We start from the raw sequence: 18954 nt of genomic DNA, 5'->3' as shown, positions 1-18954 counted from the left end.
AGATGAGATAATATGACGTATTGAAATATTTGTTGAGTGATACATATATCGATATACAGAAAGATTGGCGGCGTATTTACCTAGGTATAGAAGACAAATATTACTAAAATATAAATAAAATATTAATGCCATAAGGGAGATAACTCTTTCAATGGTAATGTTATCAGCGCTACTTTAAAAGTAAGTATGGACTTTTCAAGATCGACCCTGTATTTAGTATTGAATGCTGTCGGTATTGCAAATTTGTAAACCACCGAATACTAATGTTTTACACACAATTTCCTTTCAGGCACCAAACGTAATCGACCTATTCTGTCACTATATGGCATGTTTGTTAATTTACATGCTAGCTATTCTTCCCAAATTAAAAGTTCCAGTCACATTTAGAAATCAGTCATTTCGTGAAACGACTTAAACCTTCTGTCATTTCAAGAAAAGAACAGTAGAATTAGTCATTCCATGAAATGACTGAAATTCATTAGCAGACATTTCATGAAATGACCAAACAGTTTTCATAATGAATACATAAATATTTTAAGCACGAAAAAAATCAAAAATATCTCATTCACATATTTTATTTAGCGTGTTCGTTATAAACGTAGTTTATGGTACATCAAATAAGGAAGAAAAAAACGACATAAGGGGGTGCAAGAAAGGGCACAGCAAAGAAAAATGATTGATTGATATATGTATCACCAGAAAGAAGCTAACTGATCATAACAGGAAACATAAACAGTGCTGATAGGATATACAGCGGTACCAGGTCGATACCTACACGTCGCGACCCGTGAAGATCCGGGGTAGAATAGGTCTTCAACAACCCATTCTTGCCGTAAAAGGCGACTATGCTTGTCGTAAAAGGCGACTAACGGGATCAGGTGTTCAGGCTCGCTGACTTGATTCATACATATCATCGTATCCCAATTGCGTGGATCGATGCACATGGTGTATATCACTGGATTTTCTGGTCCGGACTCGATTATTTACAGACCGCCGTCATATAGCTGGAATATTGCTGAGTGCGGCGTTAAACAACAACCAACCAAACAAATAGGCGTAAGTGCTTCAAGGCCACACTGAAGTACAATAGCTGCTGTCACCATACTTTAAATTGCCACAAAAACTAATCAGCCTCATGGTGTGTGACGATCAGCCCGTGACATGGTTGTATCCAACTATGAGATATCTGTGTATTCATTCTGCATTCAACCTTTTTACGAAGCAAGAAACCATCACTGTAAACATTGAACTGATTGATTGATAAGTAACAGTAAAGATATGATATTTTTGTTTATGGATGACAACTTCTTAATTTTTTTTATGATGCGACGTATAGGTTGTTTGTTTGTTTGTTTGTTGTTTAACGCCGCACTCAACACGTCGTAATGATACTCTTCATCTACTCTTTCCTCTGCATCTGTCATGCGGTATCTACTCTTTACTATGTCTGTAACGTGCCCTATATACTCTTTACTTTGTATGTGACGTGCCCTATATACTCTTTACTTTGTATGTGACGTGCCCTATATACTCTTTACTATGTCTGTAACGTGCCCTATATACTCTTTACTTTGTATGTGACGTGCCCTATATACTCTTTACTTTGTATGTGACGTGCCCTATATACTCTTTACTATGTCTGTAACGTGCCCTATATACTCTTTACTTTGTATGTGACGTGCCCTATATACTCTTTACTTTGTATGTGACGTGCCTTATATACTCTTTACTATGTCTGTAACGTGCCCTATATACTCTTTACTTTGTATGTGACGTGCCCTATATACTCTTTACTTTGTATGTGACGTGCCCCATATACTCTTTACTATGTCTGTAACGTGCCCTATATACTCTTTACTTTGTATGTGACGTGCCCTATATACTCTTTACTTTGTATGTGACGTGCCCTATATACTCTTTACTTTGTATGTAACGTGTCCTATATGCTCTTTGCTTTGTATGTAACGTGCCCTATATGCTCTTTACTATGTATGTAACGTGCCATATAGTCTCTTTACGATGTATGTAACGTGCCCCATATACTCTTTACTTTGTATGTGACGTGCCCTATATACTCTTTACTTTGTATGTGACGTGCCCTATATACCCTTTACTATGTCTGTAACGTGCCCTATATACTCTTTACTTTGTATGTGACGTGCCCTATATACTCTTTACTTTGTATGTGACGTGCCCTATATTCTCTTTACTTTGTATGTAACGTGCCCTATATGCTCTTTGCTTTGTATGTAACGTGCCCTATATGCTCTTTACTATGTATGTAACGTGCCATATAGTCTCTTTACGATGTATGTAACGTGCCCCATATACTCTTTACTTTGTATGTGACGTGCCCTATATACTCTTTACTTTGTATGTAACGTGCCCTATATGCTCTTTGCTTTGTATGTAACGTGCCCTATATGCTCTTTACTATGTATGTAACGTGCCATATAGTCTCTTTACGATGTATGTAACGTGCCCCATATACTCTTTACTTTGCATGTAACGTGTCCTCTATACATTTTGCTATTTATGTAACGTTCCATATATACTCTTTACTTTACCAAGGACCGCCTCCGTGGTCTAGTGGTAGAGCGTCCGCCCGGAGAGCGGAAGTTCCGGGGTTCGATGCCCGGCGTCATACCAAAAGACGTTAAAAGATCTGTCTAGCGCTCGGCATTCAGGGGCTAAAACAAGGACTGGTTGGGTATTCATGTTAAACTACGGCATGGTATCTCAGTGTGCTAGCACTATAAATCGGCATCAGTTCGGACTAGTTCAAGCATTCACACACAAACACACCTGCATGCACGTCGCTGGATTTATCTATGCAAAGCCATTGTCAACAAATAAGGACTGATTTTAAACATACCTCACTCGCAATATAAAATTCTTACAATTGACATTTTATCAGAATGACAAGATTTGACACTTCTAACAATGAAATGTTTACACACACACACACACACACACACACACACACACACACACACACACACACACACACACACACACACACACACACAAAAAACAACCCACAAACACACACATACATACATACATGTACATACATTCATTTTATATATTTGATAAAGTGAAACATTTGACATTTATAATATCCTTACAATGAAAATATGAAATACATTTTAAACACTGAATAGTATTTAACATTGTAAAATTATTACAATACTTAATTATCACTGACACTGATAAATATTAGACACTGGTCGGTCTGGAAGAATTAAAACACAAAAACAAGTTGTGTCATCTTGGAACATACAAGGTCATGAATGACTATAGTTGATCATATGACTGGATAGTGAGTGAGTGAGTTTGATTTTACGCCGCTTTTAGCAATATTCCAGCAATAGCACAGGCGGGGACACCATAAATGGGCTTCACACATTATACCCATGTCGGGAATCGAACCTGGGTCTTCGGCGTTATGAGCGATCGCTTTATCCACTAGGCTACCCGACCGCCCGGCTGCTTATGAGACATAGATAACAATTGCTTGTCTATGAACACACCTATTATCTATAGGTTCCCTTTTTTTACTGGCTGTGAAAGGATACATATAAACAACAACATGTTTTAAAGCAACTCACAGGCTTGTCAACAGTGAGTGAGTATGGTTTAACGCCGCTTTTAGGAATATTCCAGCAATATCACGGCGGGGGACACCAGAAATGGGCTTCACACATTGTACCCACGTCGGGAGTCGAACCCGGGTCTTCGGCGTGACGAGCGAACGCTTTAACTATTAGGCTACCCGACCGCCAAGGTTTGTCAACAGAGTAAAGTAATAATAACATAAAATACTTTTGACAAGTCCACAATTAATGTGAGGGGTGCTGTTGTATCTGCTCTTTACTGTGTATCTAACATGTATCTCTTTACTGTCTATGTGACATTTATCTTCTCTTTACTCTGTATCTGACATGTATCCCACAGCCAAACCTCCGTAAATATGTTTAAAAAAATGTAATAATAATATAAGATATAATACAATCTCACTGCGGTAAATACAAATTAATCAACTGAATAGCAGTTGTTCGTTCACATTCCCACAGAGATGGTTTCGAGAAGATAAGCGCTAAGCTTCAGTGTCCAGCGCTGAATGTTGGACTACTGCTTTGAATGCTAACAGGTCTGTCACTCTTTGATCATTGTCCCTGTCTATGTGTAACGTGGGGCGGTCGGGTAGCCTAGTGGTTCAAGCGTTCGCCCGTCACGCCGAAGACCCGGGTTCGATTCCCGACATGGGTACAATGTGTGAAGCCCATTTCTGGTGTCCCCCGCCGTGATATTGCTGGAATATTGCTAAAAGCGGCGTTAAACCATACTCACTCACTCACTATGTGTAACGTAGGTATTCTTGTAGAACTCACCGGAGTGGGCTGTCTGAATCTCCAGTTGGTTAAAAAACACAGAAGGTACACAGAAGGTACTGCAACGCATAAAAACAAGTACAAACAAAACACACAAGTTTACACACTGTTTATTAAATAAAACAAACAATATACATGAGAGAATGTACCGAAACGCCCGTAAAGTTCCGGGTTCGAACAGGTCTTCAGCAACCCATGCTTGTCATAAGAGGCGACCAACGGGATCGGGTGGTTAGAAGGGATACATTTCCTGGATAATGCGAAATTACAAATTACATCAAACAAATGAAGTTATATTGAGATCATTACATGAGTGAGTATGGTTTTACGCCGCTTACATTGAGAGCATTCTATAAGTGAGTGAGTGAGTGAGTATGGTTTAACGCCGCTTTAGCAATATTCCAGCAATATCACGACGGGGAACACCACCAATAGGCTTCATACATTATACCCATGTGGGGAATCGAGCCCGGGTCTTTGCCGTGACGAGCTAACGCTTTAACCACTAGCCTACCCCATCTCGAAAAATTCTTGTATTTCCCGAGCGTGAGCGGGGATAATACATGTATTGTTTGACATATTTGCGAGTGTAATAATTTCTTTAATACCGATTATTTTTAAGTCCTTTTGAACTTCACAACAGAAAAAATGCAGTGATCGACCGCCGTCTCAGAAAACCGCAATCGTCGAATGACGTCAACAATCTTCTGCTTTGGCGTCTTTTCTAATGTGTGACGTACTTGCACAATCATTTGGCGACAGAGGTAGGCCATATAACCAGCTCTGACCTAAGACGCATACCAGTGAATAATAACTTAGGTAAAGCGAAAGTATTTCCGTCCTCGGTCAATTATACATGACAATAGAACATTCACGAGGTGAAGACAGAGGACATATGGCGATGCATACATGTATGTAGATTATTCGTAGTAGAAGTAGTAGTAGTAGTAGTTGTTGTAGTAGTTTAAATTGCACCAGGGGCGGTGGGATAGCCTAGTGGTTAAAGCGTTCGCTTGTCACGCCGAAGACCAGGGTTCGATTCCCCACATGGTTACAATGTGTGAAGCCCATTTCTTGTGTCCCCCTCCGTGATATTGCTGGAATATTTCTGAAAGCGGCGTAAAACCACACTCACTCACTTATATTGCACCATATCCCAAGAGCACCAAAGTTTCAGACAGCAAAGGTCTTAACTTTTCCACGCCAACTTGCATATCTATATCGGACAGATGAGCAACAATGATGGCTCAGAAAATATAATAATAGGCTCCATTCACCCGAATGACTGATAGTCAATCCATTTTCGCACTGATAACAGCTTTACGACTTTAGGATATCCTTATATTCAGCAAACTGCTGCATCTTCCCAATCAGCCAGGGTCCGTACTTTACTCCGTTTTCTGATACAAGATCATATTCATTTGTTTTTGTGTAATTGTTCTTCATAACATCTTTAAACGGAATCATTCGCCCCATCTCGGCACTGTATCTTGGCTCAAAGAAAAAAGGTACTGAGTACCGGTCAATACTTGTTTCAACCACCCTGTGTCTGGTAGCCTTGAAACGACCGTTACTAGTCTTTGATAAAATGTCCCCTATGTTCATGACAAGAGAGTTGGGTCTTGGTTCCACGTCAACCCATTCGCCATGCTGGTTGCGAATCTGAAGCCCTCGATAGTGGAAGGTGGTCAAGAGTGTCACAAAGCCGGAATCAGAATGTTCAGAACAGCAGAGCACCTTGTCGCCATCTCTAGCTGTGTCTGGTGGGCTGGAGGACCTCAGTGGGTAGTGAAGAAGACGAAGAGTTGACAGTGTGTCAGGGAGAAACATCGACTCAAACCAGTATTCGTCTAAACCTGATCCCAAGGCCAGCAATCGCAGTATTTCTGTTCCAGTATGCAACATAGCGTTGTAGTACTGTTTCATATCTCGCAGGAACTCATCAAAACCATCCATGTAGCAGGGCCAGAGATTTGGCTCGGTGAACAGAGGGTGTATATCAGGATCGTTGAATGGACAGTTCTCAATTCCTATCTCAAACCCCTCCTTGTACGATATATCCTCTGGTTGCAAAGGGAAGTAGCCACGGTATCTGTTTTTGTTGATGGAATTCCATTTGTGTTTGGCCATCATGTGTTTTTCTGCCGATGACAGAGAAAATAATCTTTTGGCATTTTTCAGGAGAGACTCGAGATCTACCCCTGGAGCATTATCAACGTAAAGGAAACCAATAGTCTCTAGTGCTTTGGCAAGCTCTTCAGCTACTCTTAGTCTCTGTGTCTTGTCTTGAGCTCTCTTCAGATCTATAATTGGCAGCTGTACATTTGTGTCCATCATGTATCCCCTGCTCACGGATACCTTTAGCTGAAAAATATAAAAAAAGGCTTTTAGACGACAACTCTAAACTACTGATTTAAGTGCGATACTATTAATATATACAAATGAGGACACATTTCCGTACAATTATTACAAAACCAACCACATAAGCTACGAAGGTGTGTGTCACAAACTTTTCTTCGTGTCGTTCCAACAGGTAATATACTTCCTATCATATATGTTGACGTATTCCTGTCTGTAACAATCCCTTTGTGACTATTCTTCATGACGGGATCTTCTGTGTGTGGGGTCGAATTATGAGATAATCGCTAAAGTGCTCGGTTCTGAATTAAAATAAAAGGTATCGAATCTACAGTTAGACTGTCTCAAATTTCAAAACACATTTATCTTCAGTCTAGCAAAAGTCAGCTATCTTAGAACGTGCCGACAAGTGGTCACAAGTAGTGACAAAAAAAATATTACTCAAGTAATATATTATATTGTTAATTATTTATACTCTTCACTACTATAAAATACTGATTACCAAAAAAACAGTTTCTTTAAAAAAATGAATGAAATAATCCTTCAAAAAGTGACCGCCAAAAGAAACTTTACGATAGTTAAAAAAAACAGAAAAGATACATTCATGAAATAAAATGTATTGAAAAGATCATAAAACGACAGTCATACAGCATACGATATTGACGTGGCAGTTGCCCGAATTGAGGTCGGGTAACAAAAGCAAGCTTTCAACGTCATCGACAAAGGGCACACATATCTAAAATCGCTCAAGTTCAATGACACGTCACATTAATAGCGTGTATGACCACCCCCCTGCTACAAGACACGCAAAAACTCTCCGGCACAGAAAAAGCCAGTCGTCTTATGGCGTCACGTTGGTTACGTCACCATTCTTCTTGGAAGGTCTGGATCAGTTCTTGTCGGTTGGCTGGATGATGTGGTCGCTGTTCAACACGACGATCCATGACATCCCAGATATGATCTCCGGGGGACATGTCTGGGGAGCGTGCAGGCCACGGCAACACGTTGACGTTGTTGGTTGCAAGGAAGTTCTGTACGATTCGGGTTGAATGGTGTCTGGCGTGGTCATGCGGATAAAGGACACCACGTGCCAACTGTTGTAGAAACAGAACAATCAGAAGACGAATGTCATCCAAATAACGCTGAGCTGTCAAATTTCCATTTGGATGACCAGTGATGTTCATCCCTGCCCACATCATAGCACGCCCTCCACCATAACGGCACGAGCTCCTGAAAGTAGCATGCTGCCGTTCGTTCTTGCCTTCGGCGGTAAACACGCAGTCTTCCATCATCTCGGAACAGACAGTGAAGACAACCCTCTGCCAACGACGTACAGTCCGGGCCCTTTTCAATCTCTGACGGCGAAGTTGAGCTGTCAATAACTGTCCTCTGTAGGGTCTGTAAGCCCTAATTCAACGAGCCCTGAGTCTGACCGCTGTCTGTCGACTAACCATATATCCTAAAGCATTCGTCACTGTCAGGCATCGATTCCGGAGATGCAAAGCATGCAAGTACCGGTCTTCAATGGGCGTAGTTTCTCTGGGTCTGCCTGTTCTTGGCCTGTCTGATGTCTGCCCGGTCTGCCTGTAACGTTGCATCAGGTTAGTTACAGCAACCCTCGAGCAACAAGAAGTTTAAGCAATGTTGGCATGGATGCTCCCCTCTGTATTCTACCCAGGGCCCGCTCGTGTTGTTCGAGTGTCGGTCGTAGCATTCTTTGGTGGTTTGTTATCAGTATCGGAGTGTCTGACATGCCCCCCGTATCATTTATATACACTTATTGCATGTGTAGTTTCGGCTGCACGTGTTTTCTTACTTGTTTTGCATTTGCAGTTTTGCAACGAACAAAACCGTGCCGTGGACGTGTATCACTTTCTGCACAGAGCATGGTTGTGTTTGGAAGTTGATTTGCATTGATTTTGTTTGAACTTATGTTTTGAAAAATTCGCAATATCATTTTTAAAGTGGTAAATTTTCTTTTGGCCGTCAGTTTAGATATATAAGAAAACATACTTGTGGGTAACAACTTCTGGTCTATTGAATGTACATGTTGTTGCTAGAAAAACACCTTCCGGAACTCAAACTTATTGTAAGCAAATCATCAGTCCCGTAAATGTACCGGTTTGTTTGTAAACATAAGATATTAAAGCCGAGTTCATTGTACGATTCAGACTATATCATGAGCATATGTTTATGAATTACTATAAAATAAATGTAGTCTGGAAAAGACACGTGTGCAATGTTAACTTATATATATATATATATATATATATATATATATATATATATATATATATATGACTTATAACTTTACTTCCTGCAAGTAAGCGTCATTTCTGTTGCCTAACAACAAATAGTAATAAGACATCTTGTTATGATCATAGAGTTAGTCCATTTTTAGAAGATAGACCAAGAGTTGATACCTTTAATGTTTGGTTTCACAGTTCAAGCTTCGTGTCACAATTCGCTTATTTGATTATTCGATAACAGTGAATTTAAAAGGAGAAACGTTTAAGCGTAACTACAAGTCTTGTGTCGCATCGATCCTTCTCATAGCCTCCGTATATGCACGTTAACATGTGTGGAATTAATCCTAATTACACCTGTACTCAGCTTGCTTAATAGCTTAAGGTAGGTGTTGCGTAATTAATACATTCCTTAGCATTTGCCCTTAATTAGCTGTCCTGAGCTTTCAGTGGTAGACCTTATACGTTCGTGGAGGCTAATTAACAAAACCAAAATACTGTCTTTTGAACTTTCGTTTACATGTCTGTCCTAAAATGCTTCCAGAATAATTTTGTGAGCCATGAGAGTTTCATGGCCATCACAAATACGAAATAAAGTCATAACTTATCGTCGGGGCGGTCGGGTAGCCTAGTGGTTATAGCGTTGATGGTATCGTTCTGTCGCATTAAAAATCCGATGTTAAATAACGACGTTATCTGATGGTTAGAAAGAGTAGGTTTTTCATCCAATGACCATATACGGAAAAAAACGACTTTCGTGTTTGCAGTGTTGTTCAGGGGATGTAAATACGGTTACCATTCAAATTTTGAATTAAACTCCATCATCCAATCCTTGGTTGATAGGCTAGTAGTACACGGACAAAGTAATTGTCTTAAATGACAACCAACAAGAAATCCAGCGCCAGTGCCATATGGGATGTTAAGAAAACAAACGATTCCTCTGAGGGGCAAAGGTCATTTAATAATGACAAATGTTTAATCGAAACATAAAACCTCCAAGACCTTCAAGAGGAATAACCTGGTGAAAGTTCTGTGGTTTGACTTAGTTCACATCTCTGCACTGTACGATTGAGCAAGTTTCTCATGCATTGCATCATGCACTGTAACATAGCGCTCATATGCATGGGGCGCCAATCACCACGTAGCTTCATAAGCAAGGGTGGAATGCCAATGTCAAATGCATAGGAACATCCGCCTCTGCGGAAAGATTAACCGCTGTATGCATCAGGTTAATGTTTTTAACAAAACTCTTGAGGACACCATTTCTGTCCATATATGAAAACAAAGGTGCATTTGAATGTTGAAGTTCTTTACTATATTGTGAAAGCAAATGTTCAAGTGTTTTAACAGGACAAGGTACCATAGCCAGGGGTAACTTTATCACTCGCTGACCAAACTATAGTTTTTGTGTGTCTGACAGTAATCATGGCACTATCTTTGTCAGGGGAAATCTTGGCATCTTGCAGACTCAAGTAGGTCTGCTTTCTTGAACCACTGCCTCTAGTTTCAGAGAGCATGGTAGATTTCCTCAGGAAACAGAAAAACGCAATGATGCAGGCTGCCCAAAAGGCTACTAGGAATGATTCTGACATGTCCACATGACTGTGCATCCGCCTTAGTATATCCAGTGTTATAGGAAGTTCTTGTTTCGTTGGTGTATCTTTTAGTCTTAATATACCTTTGTGCGGGGCTTTTTGTTCCCATGTCTCCAAGGGATTTGGTAACCCCACCTCAAGATGAAGCAGACGAATAATATTCATATATCCTGGTATAATAGTTGCTGAAAGGGATCTTGTTAGGAACAATCTGTACAGCAGTACTGTCATGCGGTCGGCTGGAACTGGTGTCCTCCTAAAGTACAGACAGAATCTCAGGTATGCAGTTCTCATGGAGCTATATGTGCGCTTAGTAGTTTCGGCATATGCTGCCCGTCGAAACTGCTGTGTCAAAACTGCTGCATCTCGCTACATAGTCGCCACTGTTGTGCCACTTGCCCTGTAGATAGGACAAAGTTAGTTTGGATACGCGTGAGGATATTGGCACTAGAATATGCTTCCTGTAACATGTTTCACAACACAACCAACAGAACGGAATAAACTGTATCGATTTATAAAGAAATGTAACATTGTGCAACCTGCTCAGAGAGTCAGCTGCAAGTTTATCCTTGCCTGGGATATATCTGGCTGAAAGTTTAAAGTTAATTTATTGTAGTACCCATTCTTATTACATCAGGCAAGGAAATAAAAAATACTTTTGTTCTGCATGTGGGATTGGGGTCAAAGGTAGTTACTGTTTATGTAAGAGTCACTGTGCTGATAGGGTTAGGAAGCAGATTATTTACGCTAGGAAGAGAGATTACATCAACGAGAGGAATAGGTTGGGGTAAATACGTATTTAGACATGAAAATATAACCATATAGACATTTGACTCATTTTGTATATACCATTAAATCACAATGGTTTTGTCAGAGAGTTGAAGGCTTTGGCAAAACAATGTGGTCTACATGGATATTCTCGAATGAGAAAAGCTGAATTGATTGATTTACTCGGTTTGGAATACAACAAACCCCAGACTGTTAGAGTACTCAAAGCTCAAGCTAAAAAAAAGTGGGCTGAGAGGTTATTCTCGAATGAGAAAAGCTGAATTGATTGATCTACTGAATGTTGATAAAAAAATAACCCGATGATAAAAATAATAAAGTTAAAATTTGTACCCACAGCCGGCGTTGGTAAATATCTCAGAGGTTGGAAGATGGATATTAATTCCAACATTGATGTTAATGATGTTAAGCCCATCGTATCGAGCAAAATTAATGAGGAATTAGATGATTTAAATAGTATAAAATACCGGCTGATGGTTAAAATGTCATTGAGTAAAAGTAACGAAGACGATAGTGCTGAATATACCGAACCTTATTTCCGGAGCAATCAAGAAGTTATAACCGAATCCGAAAAAATAAGCACATCATTAGATACATCAATTCAACGGATACAGGAAACTTTAGAACGTTGGACTAATAGAGGTTCGGGTTCGGATGTGGATAAAATTGATAGTTTATATTTAGATATAGCAAATTATATGCCTTTCAAAGGTGGATCTTATATAGATTTAACCTCGTATTATAAAAAGAAAAAAGCCAAAATTAATGTAAAAAATAAAGGCGATGACTGTTTCCGAATGATGATAAGATCTGCATTGTTCCCCGTAGACAAACATCCGGATAGGTCTTCTAGCTATCCCCAAAACGATGGACTAAACCTTGGTATAGACGAACCTACACCAATCTCACAAACTGATAAGGCGGAAAAGCAAAATAATTCAGCTATAAATGTTTTTGAACATTCTTCTAAAGGAATTGTTGTACTCGGGATAAGCTCCGCCCCGGAACATATTCCCAGAATAAATTCATTTCTGATCGAAAAAGATGTTAAATATCATTATACGTGGATAAAGAGTTTAAGCAGGCTATTATGCGATCAAACAAAACATGCAAGAAGAAATATTTCTGTGAAAGATGCCTGCATGGGTTCTATTAGAAGCGCATAAAGAAGACTGCAGAGGTGTTGGACAGACTGCTAACAGGATTGATTTGCCTAAAGAGGGAAAAAATATACTAAAATTTGAACATTATTGTAATCAAATGCCAGTACCGTACGTAATTTACGCTGACTTCGAGGCGCTTATCAAACCTATAGAAAATACCGACCAAAGCAATCAAGATAGTTGTACGTACAAAACTCAAGAACATATTCCTATGGGTTTGGATATATAGTTGTAAGGTATGATGGGAAAACAACCCCGCCTGCGATTTAAAGAGGTCCCGATGCAGCGGGAAAGTTCCTAGAATATCTACAAAACGATGACAGAATAATCAGGGAAAATTTATTGCGTAAGAAACCCATGTGTATGACAAGGGATGATTGGAGGGCCTATAAAAAGTCAACGATTTGTCATGTTTGTAATCAACCCCTGAATGCCGCACATAACGATTGTAACTTGAAACTAAAAATGAATTCTCAAACGGTACCCATCCCCGTTGTGTTTCACAACCTTAGAGGATATGATTCTCATCTCATCATGCAAGCTATCTGAAAGACCGATGGCGGCTTAACGTGCATTCCTTATAATATGGAAAAATACATTATCATTCTCATTGACTAAAACTATACATTATACGGACAAGGGTGGTGAAGCTAGAACAAAACAAAGTAATGGACTAAGATTCATAGACTCCGTACAGTTTCTGTTATCTTCCCTGGACAATTTAGCTGATGTGAACAATCCCGATGACTTTGCAATAACAAATCAATATACTGATCGGTTAACTCGTCATTTGTTGCTGAGAAAAGGTGTATATCCTTACGAATATATGGATGATTGGTCAAGATTCAACGAAACTAAATTACCACCCCTTGAATCATTCTATAGTAACTTAACAGAATCTAAAATAACCGATGCCGATTATGAACATGCGCTGACGGTGTGGGATAAATTAGGTTGTAAGAAGTGAGGCGATTATCACGATGTGTACTTAAAAATCGATGTACTGTTACTCGCCGATATATTCGAGATATTTAAAAAGACATGTTTAAAACAATACGGCTTGGACCTGGCATGGTACTATTCCAGTCCCGGACTATCGTGCGATGCATTGTTGAAGAAGACCGGTGTACAGTGAGTGAGTATGATTTTACACCGCTTTTAGCAATATTCCAGCAATATCACGGCGGGGGACACCAGAAATGGGCTTCACACATTGTACCCATATTGTGAATCGAAGACCGGTGTAGAACTAAAACTACTCACCGATTACGATATGCACTTGTTTATTGAGAAAGGATTAAGAGGTGGTATATCGATGGCGGCTAAAAGGTATTCTAAGGCTAAAAATAAATTAGTGGAAGGATACGATCCGAGTAAACCCGACACGCACATATTATATCTCGACGCTAACAATTTGTACGGATGGGCTATGAGTCAACCTTTACCCATGGGTGGTTTTGAGTGGGTCGATGTGAATGATATCGATGTGAATGATATCAATGCGAATAAAGGGTACATACTAAAAGTTGACTTGGAATATCCAAAAGAGTTACACAAAGATCATAACAGTTATCCGCTAGCTCCCGAAAGATTAATGGTTAATAAAGATTGGATGTCGGAATATCAACACTCCTTGATGGGCAATACTAGGTTAGCTAACGTAGAAAAACTCATACCAAATTTGATGGATAAGAAAAAATGTATAGTTCACTACAGAAATCTCCAGTTATATCTATCGTTAGGTATGAAACTAAAGAAAATACATAGAGTTCTAAAGTTTGATCAAAGCCCTTGGCTGGAACACAGAGTAAAGTAGGATGGCTACCAGCGATTTCGAAAAGAGCCTATATAAGCTCATGAATAACTCAGTATTTGGTAAAACTATGGATAATCTAAGGAAGCGTGTTGATGTTAAATTGGTCACATCTAATGAGGAAGAAAGACTCAGGAAACTTATAGCCAGTCCGGCTTTTAACAGAAGCAAGATATTTGATAACGACCTAGCCGCACTTCATATGCAGAAGAGTAATTTAAATTCAACAGGCCGTTGCACGTTGGTATGAGTATTCTTGACTTGTCAAAACATTTAATGTATGACTTTTATTACAACGAACTTATAATAAGAAGCTCGATGCGAGGTGTTATATACCGGCACAGATTCTTTGTTGATGGAAATACAAACCGAGGATGTGTATAAAGATATGGCAGAAAAAATAGATATGTACGACACGAGCGATTACCCAAAAGATAATCCACTGCACAGCGTAGTAAATAAAAAGGTGTTAGGTAAGATGAAGGATGAATGTGCTGGGACCCCCCCCGCGGAGTATGTAGGATTAAGACCTTAGATGTATTCTATAAAGAAGTCCGATAATGGGGAGATAAGAAAAGCTAAAGGCGTTAAGAAGTATGTGGTAAAAAAGCATATCAAACACGAACAGTATAAAGAATCATTATTCAATGGTAGAATATTCAAACACGAGATGAACTCTTTAAGAAGGGTCAGTCACAGGATATATGGATTAAGAATGACATCATTATCTCCCTTAGATACAAAGAGATGGATTGATAGGGATGGTGTAACTACCTATGCTTATGGTTATGGCGGTAATACTGTATCGTTGGGAACTATGAGTAACTCTTCTCGTACAAATGCCATTGCCCGATCCATCTTTAAGATAATAAAGCATAGGCTCTCCTTCTTTCATAACCAATTGACTAAGGTTATATGTCTTAGGGACCAAATCGGATCTGTTGCGACGTAGGCCTCCTTCGAGTTCACCAGGCTGGTATAAATATCTTACGCTTACTCTATCCGGAAGTTTTTGTTCTTTGCCTCTCGGAAGATTCGGAAGTCACAGATTTAATTTTAATCGCATCGGATGGTTTCTTTCCGATTAATCTCGTTACTTCATTATTTAGCGCTGATACAACAGCTGATAAACGTGTCACCCATTCGGTTGATCTTAATCGTTCCGATTTCATTTCAATCCCATTCTGATATCCAAACAAACGTTCCGCTAATGTCCGGTTAAATCTTTCAACGATAGCTTGACTACGGTGGGCCTCTTTTTCACCACGCCTGATTTCGACATCGTGCTTTGTTAATAGTTTAGTTACTGATCCTATAAACTCGCGACCAGGATCTACTTGAAATAACTTAGGCCATTTTAGCGGTTTTATATATGCGGCTCAGTGTATTAGCTACTTCTGTTGAATCTTTCGAGGTTAATGGCTCAGCCTCTTTGTAGCGACTAGCCACATCTACTACGGTTAAAGCGTATTTATACGTTTTGCGTCTTACCTTATCAAGGGGAGGAAACAAGAGGTCAGCTTGATGAACTTCATTCGTTGTAAAAATATCAAACTTCTTCCTCGGGATATAACGCGGTGCTGGTAAGTATATTTGCCACATCGCTTGTTTTTTAGCCAATCCTTGGCCACATCTTTAGATACCTTAGCCGTGGTGGCTAATGTTTGTATTGCTCCTATACCTTTCCAATATCCTCGTGCTCTATAGTAATTTTTATCCATTATTAATTAATATTGATGTTTCTTTTAATACGTATCATGACGATAATAGAATCGCATCAGCGTTTACACATAAAGAATTCCATCTGTAGTAGCAGTATAGGTATATACATCTGGCTCCAGTGGAAGTGAGCCAGAATCACCATTACCTATACTAATAGATGTACAGATGCCTCGACAAAATTCTTCACACATGAATGACATGGCTATTAATGCTCAAGTGTGTCAGGTTGCTCTAACTTCGCCGTCACATCTGTAAACAAAACAAGTGCATTGTCTAAACTAGGCTACATATGCATTTCTTCAGCCGTTTAAATTATGCAGTGCGCTGTCACAGCATGTTGTGTAGATCTGTACAGCACAATGTATTTTATTAGTAATTGTTCGATCCTTCATAAATCATATTTTTGCCATTCATTTCACACATGCCTCGGTAGAATTGAGTTAGGGGAGGGACTTCTGGTCAGTTAACAAGGTATTCAGATATCCAGAAACTCGTTTATCCGGACAACATTTTAGAAAAAGCAATTGTCCGGATGTAGCGCGTGATACATGACAAAACATATGTTTTAGGACCTGATTCTCACTTGCTGAAGGGATACCAATGGACCCTGATCATAATAATTGGTTGCTTATATATATGTATGCACGTCACACACCTCATGAACAAGTACACTTATTTGAATATTACTAATATTACATGAATGTTACTGATCAATCAGTGAGAGTTTATATCTTTGCGCTTAATCAGCAACATTAAGCCTTTCACGTATATTACAACTTTGTAAGTTAACTTTCCTTTCCAGAAATACCATAGAATGGTGACAGATGAACTTCTACCCCAAGAGATGTGTCTTTGACTAAGATCTGCTTTGTTATTTTGATTTCAAGTGATAGCCTTCACCTGGAAGGAATGTATATTTGTATTATTTCAATTTTTCTTTTCATAAATATCACTCTGAATTTTGGGTTTTGAAATAGCATGTCGCAGAAATAACTCCTGTTGGACCCTTAGACTTGCAAGAATACTCTAATCATTGGCCGAAACATGCCCCATTTGTGCTTCTTCTTTGTCAGACAATACCAATACTTTTGAATTTCTCAAAAGCTTTAAAAGGGTAAAAGCTATTTTTGGAAGTATAAATGGGTTGATTGGTGACTACCACAGAAGTAGCAAATGGAGTTATATCCGATGAAATTCTCTGTTTTGACTTGTGCCAAACGTTTCCGTGTTTTTTTGGGTTTAACAACTAACTTGCCTTTGCATGTGTTTGTTCCACCGGTGGTGCAGGCTATGCTCACCTTTTTGAAAACACCTGGTATCCTCACTGTTTGATAGTAGTTTATACACGTAAGTATGTATAAGTTGTATGTCATCTTAATATATCACTTTTGTAATCCCCCTTTTTGGGGTGTACTACAAACATAAATCAAAGTTTCTTTTGAGCTAGCATGAATATCATAAAATACTTAGCAAGTCTATGCTTATCATTCCCTCTACTCCTACCAAAGGCTCTAATTGTGGCTAATTGTTAAATATTCTTCGCGAATATTGTAAATCATGAAACGTGTAACCAAATTAATGCGAGTTTAGACCGCTGGCTAGACTAACATCTAGTTTCTGAAATGAACATATTTTATAAAAATAAAAACAATTGTTTAATTATATTAATAAAATATATAACTGCAGTAATCTAGTCTTGCCAAATATGATTGACTTGCATCGGCTGTATTGGATATATTTGTTTCAGGAACTGTATGACAGGCCTAAAATGCGTGACGAAAGTAATGCGATTAATTTTGCTTTTGACCTGTAAAAGCTAACCAGCAAACGAAAACACCAAGACTGTCGACTTAGAATTCTATGATGTAGTTTTGGTGGCAGTTCGATCGAAAACTACCATTTGCTATCTTCAAAAACTTGACTTGACTTGACTGTTGATCTAACTTCTATTAAATCAAAAGCAGGAACATTTATCCTCATCTTTCAGGATATAAAACATGAAAGACTTTGACATCTTGAGTTAACAGCCGATTTCATATTGAATTCACTACAAAGGACAACTTTATGACGGGGGTGGGGTCATATGAGCCTTGATGGCAAAGGTATCAACTTATGTGAGAACAAAGAAACGTGAACCCAATATTTCAAATGTTGGAAAAAGGAGAAAAAGAGTACAGTCACGACCTAGAGACCGTACCGTTTCCCTCTCGCTTAATTGTCTGGCTTCCGTCACCATCCGGCAAAGTCCGGTGGTCGTCGTTGTCCAGTGTCTTTACATTCATTGTTAGAGAAGTAGTGACCCGTAAATTTGGTGTCCTCCCATCTGTCAGACATCCCACTTGTTAGACACTTTTAGTAATGGTTGATTCATTACTAATACCATGCCTGTTACCTACTGTTTAAGTGGACTCAGTCCTTTCTTCACTCATCTGTCAGCCAGTAAGGAGTAAGGAAAGAACACCACAAACTGTTACTCATGTTTATTTACAACACTAACGATTCAAATGACATGAGTCATATCAACAAAATTAAATCAATGTCAGCACTAAAACACGCATATCAAGTATGTAATGTATTGATTTGATATATTTATCTCATACATGCCAACTTGAGGAAGCGTATTAGGGCCACGGTCTAAGAAAATGTATCATCAAAAAATTTGTTTTACATTCATGATGTTTAAGATGTTTTTAAAGACCCGGGCTAAGTCGATCCGACAGGTAGAATTATACGCAGGATGCAAAAGGAGGTACTGCTCGTAAAAAAACCAAGTACGGTACAGAAACTGAAGTAATTTGTGCAGGTTTACTGATCTAGGTTTTTCTGTATGCTTACACATCATCACGTCATATTGTATTTAATTATTTTTTCTTATTC

At 39.0% G+C, this 18954-nt stretch overlaps 1 protein-coding gene across 1 annotated transcript; it reads right to left on the bottom strand.

Annotated features, from left to right (window-relative positions):
* Positions 1-5616: 5616 nt before the first annotated feature.
* Positions 5617-6728, bottom strand: LOC124143199 (probable iron/ascorbate oxidoreductase DDB_G0283291). Its single transcript, XM_046512085.2, has one exon. The coding sequence runs from the start codon at positions 6726-6728 to the stop codon at positions 5715-5717; it is 1014 nt and encodes a 337-aa protein (XP_046368041.2). The 3' UTR covers positions 5617-5714.
* Positions 6729-18954: the final 12226 nt, after the last annotated feature.

The sequence above is a fragment of the Haliotis rufescens genome, unplaced genomic scaffold (assembly GCF_023055435.1).
Source record: "Haliotis rufescens isolate VD_foot unplaced genomic scaffold, xgHalRufe1.0.p SCAF_2, whole genome shotgun sequence".
Taxonomy (NCBI): Eukaryota; Metazoa; Mollusca; class Gastropoda; order Lepetellida; family Haliotidae; genus Haliotis; species Haliotis rufescens.
This window is presented reverse-complemented; position numbering and strand designations above follow the sequence as displayed.